Source organism: Myotis myotis, unplaced genomic scaffold (genome assembly GCF_014108235.1).
Source record: "Myotis myotis isolate mMyoMyo1 unplaced genomic scaffold, mMyoMyo1.p scaffold_m19_p_2, whole genome shotgun sequence".
Taxonomy (NCBI): domain Eukaryota; kingdom Metazoa; phylum Chordata; class Mammalia; order Chiroptera; family Vespertilionidae; genus Myotis; species Myotis myotis.
Genome location: NW_023416324.1, coordinates 62,724,060 through 62,734,989, shown reverse-complemented (window position 1 = coordinate 62,734,989; position 10,930 = coordinate 62,724,060). Strand labels below are relative to the sequence as shown.

Genomic DNA, 10,930 nt, shown 5'->3' with positions numbered 1-10,930 from the left:
TCCATATGGCAAGTTTAAGAGCCAGGTAGAGGTTTGGTCCAGAGCTTGGAGGGTAAGTCTGGGGTCAGAGGCCCAGATTTGGGAGTCATAAACACAAGGTAGTTAATGCCATAAAAAGGGATGGGCAGTAGAAAAATGTTAATATTGCTGAAAGGTGGTATAAGATAGGGTGCCCCCCAAAAATGTATGCACACACATTGAATAATTATACAGTTTTTATTAAAATACATTTCATTTTCAACATGGAGCTATCAGCTGTGAATGTGTGTATACTTGTTTTTGGACACCTGTATGTTAGGAAACACCAACCTTTAAGGGCCATACAGAGTGATGCAGGAATGGAAGAAGCAGGATGACCAGAGAAACCAGAGAGTTTGGGGGACCCTGGTATGGGGGGTTGCAATCCAGAAGGAGTTTCATCAGAGAGGCTGTTCAGAGTGCACTGGAATGGGGTCAACCAGGAGAGACTTGGTGTGTGATTTCCATGGTGACGGAGGGAAGCACACTGAGTGATTCTTTTCTCTTTTTTTAAAAAAAGTCTTTATTGTTGATAGTATTACAGATGTCCCCCTTCTTACCCACCCCCCATGACCCCCCTTCACCCGGCTCCCACCCTGCCCCAGGCCTTCGCCACATTGTCTGTGTCTATAGGTAAGATCTTTGGTTAATCCCTCCCCCCCCCCCCCCCCTTGCCTCTGAGATTCCTCAGTCTGTTCCATGTTTCTATGCCTCTGATTCTGTTTTGTTCACCAGTTTATTTTGTTCATTAGATTCCTTGTTCGTATATTTTGATTTTTAGATTCAGTTGTTGATAGATAAGTATTTGCTGCCATTTTATTGTTCATAGTTTTAATCTCTTCTTGTTCTCTTTTGAAGAGAAGATGCAGCAGGATCAGAAAAAAATACTGGTTTTCTCTAGGCAAGACCTAAAGGGAGATGGCAGTGAAATGACAAAATTCTTAGCTCTTCTGTGCCTTCAATAAATACTTACTGAGTGCTGAAAGTTTGGCTGGGACCACTGACCGAGGGCCCGTTTCTTCTCGGTGAACCTCAGACAGGAATGAGCCAAGTAAGCCCCTGCTGGGGGGCATGCGCGGCCTCTTCAGCCCGTCCTGGCGCAATAGCGCGGCATGGCCGCCAGGGGGCGCACCCCTCCCCGATATTACCTGCGAGACCGGGGGCGGGGCGCCGGGGGCGGGGCCTGTGACCGCTTCCGGCTTCCGGAAGCCTCGGTCGCCGCGCGTCGCCGTCATGGCAGCCGAGGAGAAGGACCCCCTGAGCTACTTCGCAGCGTACGGGAGCAGCAGCTCAGGCTCCTCGGACGAGGAGGACAGCAGCGAGCCGGAGGAGACGAGGCGCGGGGCTCCGGACCCGGCCCAGTCGGCGGGCGGCCGTGGGAACAAGAAGCTGCCGGGCCCCGACGAGCTGTTCCGGAGCGTGACGCGCCCGGCCTTCCTCTACAATCCGCTCAACAAGCAGATCGACTGGGAGAGGCACGTCGTCAAGGCGCCCGAGGAGGTGAGGCCCCCGACCCCGCTCTCGGGATTGGCCCCGGCCTCCGCCCCCCCGAGCCGCCTCCTGGGGCCGGAAGTCCGTCCCCCCCCACCCGCAGTCACCCCCCCCCCCGGGGGGATGCCGCGCCCCCCGCCCCCCCTCCAGCCCCGGGAGCCCGGGCCCCCTCCCCCGCCCGGTGGGTGTCCGGTCGGACCCGCAGCCCCGCCCGCTCGTGAAGAGACCCAGACCTCCGCGCTCGGTGCCCCTCGGGCGGGGCCAGGACTAACGGTGGTGACTCCCCCGCCCCCGCTGCAGCTGGTCCCCGAGACCGCTCCCCCCTGACGCCGAAGTGCCTGCGGTGCTGCCTCCAAGACAGTGTCTGCTGCAGCCGCCGGAAGGGCCGCCTTGGCGTAGTGTCTGACCCGGGACTCTGCTTTGGTAATTAAAAAAGTTATCAGCTTTCTTCGTCTCTAGGGAACCCTTTGGCTTTTCACTTAACGGTACTGTGATTTGGATGGAAAAGGAAAAATGTATCTTTAAACTTTAAAAAAAAAAAAAAAAAAAAAGTCGCCCTGCACAGTCATGGAACGGCAGGCAGGGAGGTGCATGTGCCCCGCGGACGCCGGGCGCCTCGGTGGCTCACGGCGCCCCGTGTGTTTGCTCAACAGCCGCCGAAGGAGTTCAGAGTCTGGAAGTCCAACTGCGTGCCGCCCCCGGAGACCTACGCGGCGGAGAAGAAGCCGCCGCCGCCCGAGCTGGACATGGCCATCAAGTGGTCCAACATCTACGAGGACAACGGCGACGACGCCCCGCAGAGCGTCCGGAAGGCCCGGCTGCTGCCGGACGGGGAGGAGACGGTGGAGTCGGGTAAGGGGAGGCGGGCGAGGCAGGCGGGGGGTGGTCAGTACCTTTTGGACCCGGAGATGGTTCAGGGAGATGGAGGTGCTTGATGCAGTTTAAATCCAGCGAGCTAGCAAATTGACTAGGAGAGTCTTTGAATACTTTTTACTGTGGGTTTTTTTTTGTTTTTTGTTTTGTTTTGAAAGATAGTATGTAGTCAGCTGCGAAGCGCTGCTGTCTCCGCCAGTAGTATTTGCTCTGTTTTAGAGAAAGAGCACACATTATTCAGGCTCTAAGCAGTGGTTCGCAACCTTGGCTGCACATTAGAATCACCTGGGGATCTTTTTAAAATCCTGATTTCTGGGCCTCATCCTCCGGAAATTCTGTTTCTTTGTTACTAATGTTGTGGCTCCACCCCATAACAAAGAAACAGAATTTCCGGAGGACGAGGCCCAGGAATCAGGATTTTAAAAAGATTCCCAGGTGATTCTAATGTGCAGCCAAGGTTGAGAACCACTGCTCTCTAGAGTGAAATCTGATATCTCAGGCAGCGGTATATGGGGGTTTATGACGGCATGGATTCCTTCTTGTGATTGCAGTTGTGAAGGCTTCATATTATATGAAAGGGGTTGTGGTTTAAAGCGAAAATTAGTGTGACAAAATGAGCTTAATCGGGTAATACTATATAGTCATTAAAAATAGTAATATAATGACCTAGTTGTCTTGCCTTCATCATATCATAATTTCATCTCTTTTTTTTCTTTCTTTTTTTTAAAATATATTTTATTGATTTTTTACAGAGAGGAAGGGAGAGGGATAGAGAGTTAGAAACATTGATGAGAGAGACATCGATCAGCTGCCTCCTGCACGCCCCCTACTGGGGATGTGCCCACAACCAAGGTACATGCCCTTGACTGGAATCGAACCTGGGACCTTTCGGTCCGAAGGCCAATGCTCTATCCACTGAGCCAAACCGATTAGGGGATAATTTCATTTCTTACTTGGACTGTAAATAGCCACAGTAATCTCTGCTGCCACACTTTTAATTACCCATTTTCATCCTTCACACTGCAGCTAATAATGTTAACTTTCCAAAAATCATCCCTGATTATGTAACTCACCTGCCCAATACCCTTCAGCAACAGCACAGAGTCAAAGCCTTCTGTGACGGGCTCTGCCTTTCTCTCCGCTCTCATTTCACCCGGCCCCTTTCTCGCACTTTAAGATCTTAAAATTCAAAACTGAGTGCGCCGTGCTATTTTATAGTTCCACGCCTTTCAATATATGTTGCACCGCAGTCTGGAATGTTCTCTTCCTCTTTGGCTGGTAAACTCATTTATCCCTTAAACTCCCGCTAACTAATTTTCTGTGCCTGTGTATTCTAATGCTATTGATTGCACTTACCACTTTTTATGTGACTAGTTATTCACAGTCTGTCTCCTTTATGAAAATGAGTTCCTTACACAGCAGGGTCCAGATCTTATTTATGTTTGTTTGTATCAAAATTTGCAGGAGAATACATCCTAAGTACTCAGTGGACAGTTGTTGGACTAAATATTTTGGACTATCATTTTAATGAAAGGGTGTTAAATAGATTTTTGTTAAATAGATTTCTGATCATCTTCCCATAAATCAAAGGCAACCATGCAGAGATTTTTGATTGTTTTAAGAGCAAGGGTAACCAACTGGTAGTTCTTCAGTTTTTATTCTACTTGGCTTTTTCATTTCTTTCACTGATTTCCCAATGCGTATTAGAAATCACCAAGGCACATCATCAGTAAATGCATCTTTTTGAAGATACCAAATGAAGGGGGCATTTAAAATACCTCATATTGTATAGTATTTTATATCATTAATAATAACACTTTTGCATAAATACTCTTTAATCTTTACAACACCTTGTGAAAATGTGGAACTGAGAGCTTGTGTGACATGTCCAAGGCCACAAAACTAGAAAATGGCATGCTCTGAGGTAGGCACCTTCACAAATTCAGGTCTTTAAATGGAACTGACGCATTATTAAATTGGAATTTAGTCTTTGTATATTTTTCGAGCTAGAGAGTGCGTAAGAAATATTCCATAGGAAGAATGGCAGCAAGGCCACTAGAGTTGACGGTGTAACTGGGCTGCCATGCACAGGTGCTCTCCTTTGTTCCTCTGTGGAAAAGGCGAGGATTATATATCCAGGGCACGTGGAAAGAATTTCCTTTTTTTCCAGCTTGCCTATTGAGTTCAGATAGAAGGAATTCCAAATATGTGACAGACTGCTATTGCCTTAGTTATTTTCTGAGCTTTTGATCATGTGATGGTCCTCCATCAGAAAGTGAATGTTGGCAATATCAAAAAACAGGAGGACCCAAACACACTCAGCCAGTTTAAAGCTGGATCACAAGATTGAAAGATAATCCTGAAGTCTATCTTCTTATAATAAATACCTTCCTTTAATTCGTAAAATATCTTGTATTAAGTTTTTAGATTATCACATTATTGTGCTTACTTTTTCTTCCCATTTTCTGCCCTTTTGTCCTTTTTGCCAGTTAACCTCTTCCAGATATTTTAAGAGGAATTGGGAAAGGTTCAAATCTGGTCATTGAATCTTGCTATTTATTAGCACCTCTTGTTTAATGATTGTTAAATATAGATATGTAAGGCGCTTAGATAATGAATTGTAGCTTTATTAACAATCACTAAAGCTTAGCTCAGGTAGCTAATGCTTTCTTTTTTAATTTAGCAAGTTAGCTTGTATTAATAATTTAAACTTATTTACTTCTGGTGACATGAATTCCATAATAGAAAAATTGTTTTTTTTACTCTTGCCTCTGTAGTATATGGCACAAAGTAGTAAAGCTGATGAAGGAATATTTCAGGGTTTTGGAGTTGTTTTTTCCTGCTCTGGTTTTTAAGGCAATGCCTTGTTATGTCACTAGATGGCATTAGCTCTTCTCATATCAGTGATACTTTTCCAGCCTCAGTAATTTGTGTTTTTGTTGTTATTTGGTAAATGCGCTTATAACAAGTGGTGGGTTAAAAGCAGAAGTGTCTTAAGATAATCTTTTTAATATATGTTAACAGATTTTTCTAGTAGAGTTACAAAGTAACTAATTTTTATATTAGTACTGAAAATAATCTCTAGCCGAAACCGGTTTGGCTCAGTGGATAGAGCGTCGGCCTGCAGACTGAAAGGTCCCAGGTTCGATTCCGGTCAAGGGCATGTACCTGGGTTGCGGGCACATCCCCAGTAGGAGATGTGCAGGAGGCAGCTGATTGATGTTTCTCTCTCATCGATGTTTCTAACTCTCTATCTCTCTCCCTTCCTCTCTGTAAAAAATCAATAAAATATATTTAAAAAAAAAAAAAAAAAAAAAAAAAATAATCTCTAAAGTCAAGCATGATGATAATTAAACTCCAATTAAAAACCATAGGCTTGGTTTATTTGAGCTGTATATTATTTTACTTGGTTTGTAGAGCAAGGATCTTCGTGTATACTAATAAACTACTGATTAAAACTTTGGTTTGTAAATTCCTGGGATGATTTGTTAATCTGAATTGTCTTATATCTTACCATCTACATAAATCCATAGTGCTTTATGAAATGTATGAATAACATTTCCATGCTATGTTTGAAGATGAAGATGAATCACCTGCTCTTTATACTAATTATTGCCCATATCAACAAAGGAAATATTCTGAGTATGGTACAGTTAGCAGAAAGAAATTGAAGACTTAAGGTTTTAATTATATTTCCTCTATAGTTTTATGATCTGATATCATTGGCTTCCAAAATTTTTTAATATAAAGGACCCTTTCAACATCAAAATAGTTTTTAGACCACCACGTGACAGTTGAACTTTGAGTATCTGTTGTTGATGGAGAAAATAAAGTCAAAAGTTCAATGAATTCAGTAATGTGCTTAAAATAAATTTGTATTTTGTAAATCATATCTTCTACAAGTTATTTATTCCATCTATGTAGTGTTCTTAATATAAAGCCACACATTTGTTCAGAGAAATGGGAAATTAGCAGCTGGTCTGTGCTACCCTGTGTTTTATTGAAACATGTAGTTGGATTTTTTTGTTATTTTTCTGTTTCTGTAGTTGGATATTTTAAGTTGAAAAAAATGGTCCACTTCTCATTTTTGACATATTGTCAAATTAATTTTTTGTAGCTACAGACATTAGAAAAGTTAAAGAGAACATAGTTTTAATGTAAGGTTCTTCTCCATCCTCCCTCTCAAATTCTTCACAATATGAAGGAGGAAAGATGTCTGTTTTTCTATTACCATTGGAATATTCTCACCCTGCTAGGAATGGGATAGTGAGGGTAAGGGGGGTAGAACTAACTACATAGGACATAATTGAAAATACAGTTTCAGTGAAACATCTACCTGTGAGTGATTTTTTTTTTTAACTGCAAAATATAAGGAGCCTGGGGATGAGATAAGGAAGTTATTTGTTTGGTGGGAGAGGGGGGAGTTAAAGCAGATTGGAAGGGAAAAAGTATCTGATAGCCATTTAAATAACGTTATGTTAAATTGATTTGTGTGTGTGTGTGTGTGTGTATGAAAAATAGTGTGTTCCATTTGTACAAAGTGTAGGTTATATATTTGAATACATACAACATATGCTGTGGAATACATGGGAATAGCTTTTTCAGAACAAATCTGATTTTTGTATTTTACCTTAAATATAGCACTAAAGGGTGAATTTTGTATAACAATTGAAAAAAAAAACCCTTTTTTTACTTGCACTTTAAAATCAGAATTTTAAAAGTTAATTTTTGGTTTTTTATTGGGAAACTTTGAAAGGAACATTAGTTGAAGCTAGCTGATGGTATTATTACAAAGTAAATGAAATTATAATGCTTTTTAAAAATTACTGATTGAAACTCTTTCTTTCCTGTTTAAAGATGATGAAAAAGATGAGCATACTTCTAAAAAGCGCAAAATAGAACCAGGAGAACCAACAAAGAAGAAAAAGTAGAAAACAACAAATGACAGATTTTGAACTGCGAAACTTCTTGATGAAATGGTTTTTTGGGCAGATAAGTTGATATTGTAAAATATGAAATATCATCTCCATGAAAGTACCTGTTAATAAGTTTTGCTGCAGGAACTTTCCACTGTAAAATTCACTTTTTTTTAATTTAAAACTTGTATGTATTTAAAACTCAAATGGTGACTTGTGATTGTGAAGTTGACAACACTTAGAAGCATTCTTGCTTTCACAGAACTGGTGACATGCTTTGAGATTTCTGTCAGATGTTGACATGCCAATGTTCTATGAACCTTTTATAAAGGAATGTATTTTTAAAGTAAATATAATGTAATGTACTGTGAACTTGTAGGGTGCTTTTCAACAGTGTTTGTACAGTGTAAATAGATCATGGAAATAAAATTACTTATTCAATAGTACTATTACTGCATTACATTAACATTTGAATATTTATGACAGATACTCTCTTTGCCATGTGATGTTAATAGTAGGTATTACCATTTAGGGATTTCCTCCTGTGTTCCAGGTGCTTTGTACATACATTATCTGTGATCCTCAAACAGCCTCGTAAAACAGGTATTAGTAGCCTTATTGTATAATAAAGAGTAACATCCAAGGTTACACAGCTAGTGAGCAGTGAATTTGGGATTTAACTCATGACACTTGAGCTCTAAAATCATCATGCTAAACCATCTATCCGCCAATCAAAATTTAGGAACTGTGATTGGCATCTTTTCCAGGTACCTTTCTGTGGTAGGTAGTGGAGATCCTCTCCTCACCTGATTGTATTGCACGTATCATATATGTCTTATATTGTGAAAATTCATTGATTTCCCTGTTACATAGTAAGTTTGCTGAATACAAAGAGTTGCCAGATGTCAAAAATAAAAATACAGGACACACAGTTAAGTTTGAATGTTACATAAACAACAAATAATGTTTTAGTATGTGTAATATTTAAAACCTATTTATACTGAAAATTTGTTTACCTGAAAATCAAATTTAACTGGGTGTCTTATAATTTATCTGCCAACCCTACTTGTACATGTTTTCTCTACCCAGCTCCTATTTTAATGCTTGTATATAGTAATAATCAAGAAAACAAGATTGTAGTCAGGAAGATAATATTTTATTTGACATATATGGTCAAATGTAGTGCTGTTATTTGTAACATTTTGAACAATAAAAGGAAAAACACTGCATCAGTCTTTCCATGATTCTTAGGCCTGTAAGAGACAGTGTTAATTACAGGACCCACTGAATTTAGAGTGTCAAAAAAAGACATTAGTTTTGAAAAATCCCCAGTCCAATTGTTTCCCCCCATACCGGAAGCCAATCTTTAAAAAACTATAAAATTTGTTTAGTTGGGAACATGATCAAGTAGGTTAAAATTTGTGTCATTAAAAATATACCAGCCATGATGTTTTTGGAATAAGCAAGGAACGTAACAGTATGATGGTTTCTAGTATGTCTCAAACTTAAAAAAAAAAATTCTGCAGCTGCCTATCCTCTAGGTTTACAAATGTATGAATCCCAAAATTGAAGTAATTGACAAAGCAAGAAATTGTTTAAGGTTGAAGTCTTTGTATGTAAATAATTTGGAGGGGGATGGCATCAACTGGTAAAGCTTAACCCAATGTGGCACCAAATTAAATGGGATTATAATTATGAGGCAAAATGTATAGTCTGAATGCGTGTATTGGTGGAACAGATAGCTCAGAAGTTGCTGAAATATTACAAAATTAAAAAAATGACAGCAAACCATAACCCCACCAAAAAAAAAAGCCCATCAAGCCACTCTCTGAAAATCTTTTACACCTTTTGTTCCACTCCCAATGGTTTAACTCACAGCTTATACCAATTAAGACAGAAAAGCTCACTACAGCAGTCCCCATTGGTGCTTTAAGCCTCCTTTCTAAAATGTAACAGAATTGAGAGGAAACATACTATTCTTTTTGGAGGGGTTGTGTTTCAATATTTTAGGACAAGTAGTGGCCACACTTGCGATATTAAGCAACTTCTGGGAATGTGCATCTATGATACATAGGTCAGGCTAGTTTTCATTTGGGAGGGGGAAGGGAAGATAACAAGGAAGGTTAAATATTTTGGAACAGTTTCAGCCATTTGTATCTTGAGTTTCTTTTCAAAATATGGCCAATTAATGGGAAGGGAGATGGGTTTCTTCACCTTCCACAGAAATATCCCTGGTTGGAAAGTAGACTTTTTCATGGCACTTTCTATATCTGTCACCTCATTAGAGAATGGATTCTTTACCCCTTCAGAGATGTTTTGGGAACATGTTTGCTTAGGGTGTCCATGTGGGTTCTCAGGTAAGGAGCTGCTTAGTTTAGCTCGTGAAAAAGCTTAGAAAAACCCATATAGATAAGAAAAATCCTCTAACCAAATTGCTTCCTTGTTAGATAATCAAATCACTTGATATTTCTGATTGTTTGCTCATCTTTAGGATAAGGAAGTTGTATCAGGCATGAAGAACTTTTTTGTATAAGGATAAAATTGAGAAAAGAACTTAAGCATTTTTGGGTCATGTTTTAAAATTTAAAGTGTAAATAGCCTTATAAAGCTTTGTGGAAAACATTCTAATTGGAATCAAAGAGCATTGTTGAGAAAATCGACACTACTTTTTAGCCATTAAAATCATTTCCAGCCGAAACCGGTTTGGCTCAGTGGATAGAGCGTCGGCCTGCGGACTGAAGGGTCCCAGGTTCGATTCCGGTCAAGGGCATGTACCTGGGTTGCGGGCATATCCCCAGTGGGAGATGTGCAGGAGGCAGCTGATCGATGTTTCTCTCTCATCGATGTTTCTAACTATCTCTCTCCCTTTCTCTCTGTAAAAAATCAATAAAATATATTTTTTAAAAAAAATCATTTCCAAATGAGAGGAGGGACAATTAAAATATGAATGAACTGATGCAGCTTTGGACACGACCTACATATATATAAAACATGTTGCCACATGATTGAGATACAAAGCCCTCCCAGAGATATTTGAAAAATGTGGTTATTTTATAGATAATTTGAATGAACTTGGCAACTCAACTTGATAGGTCAAAACTGATGAATTTAAATTCACAACTGGACTTAAAATGTATCCTTGGTGGAATTTTGGATTTTAGAGTTTTGTATCCATACAGAACTGCTCCCCTGTTTTACCCTCCATGATCACTTAGTACAGGAATGCCAGGCAGACAGTCCTACAAAAAGGTGTGAAATTCCCAGCAAGTGTTTTGTTGAACTTTTCATTAAGTTCTGAAGCTTTCTCTCCTTCCACTTGGTTTTCCCAATTTGAAGCATGGCAAATTTTAATGCAGGAGAAAAAAAAAAAAATACCAAGAAGCATTTGTATGTACTGCCCCCAGAGGTAGAACTTTCAGGCTGTTTTATTTATTGATGAGCAATGCCTGGCACATGGTAGGCACTCAGTGTAACTGCTAACTGTTGATGGTAAGCTGAATTCCTCGCCCAGGCTTAGGGGTGATCCAGCAGAGGTTTGTGTTTTCAGTTATATGTGCCAATAAATCTTGACAGTTTAAACCAATTTGAGTTAAGTTTTCTGTCATTTTCCATCAAAAACATCCCAATTGATG

The 10,930-nt window shown here is 40.2% G+C and overlaps 1 protein-coding gene across 1 annotated transcript; it reads left to right on the top strand.

The window, feature by feature from the left end:
- The first annotated feature begins 1,190 nt into the window (after nucleotides 1-1,190).
- CUNH1orf52 (chromosome unknown C1orf52 homolog) lies at nucleotides 1,191-8,527 on the top strand. The gene is made up of 3 exons (XM_036350379.1): nucleotides 1,191-1,518; nucleotides 2,163-2,361; nucleotides 7,240-8,527. The coding sequence occupies exons 1-3, from the start codon at nucleotides 1,252-1,254 to the stop codon at nucleotides 7,311-7,313; spliced, it is 540 nt and encodes a 179-aa protein (XP_036206272.1). The 5' UTR covers nucleotides 1,191-1,251; the 3' UTR covers nucleotides 7,314-8,527.
- The last annotated feature ends 2,403 nt before the right edge of the window (nucleotides 8,528-10,930 follow it).

Excerpts from the sequence above, each read along its gene's own strand:
- CUNH1orf52 (XM_036350379.1), top strand. The coding sequence starts at position 1,252 with ATGGCAGCCGAGGAGAAGGACCCCCTGAGCTACTTCGCAGCGTACGGG. Across the intron at positions 1,519-2,162 it reads TCGTCAAGGCGCCCGAGGAG|CCGCCGAAGGAGTTCAGAGT; the intron begins GTGAGGCCCCCG and ends TTTGCTCAACAG. Across the intron at positions 2,362-7,239 it reads GGAGGAGACGGTGGAGTCGG|ATGATGAAAAAGATGAGCAT; the intron begins GTAAGGGGAGGC and ends TCCTGTTTAAAG.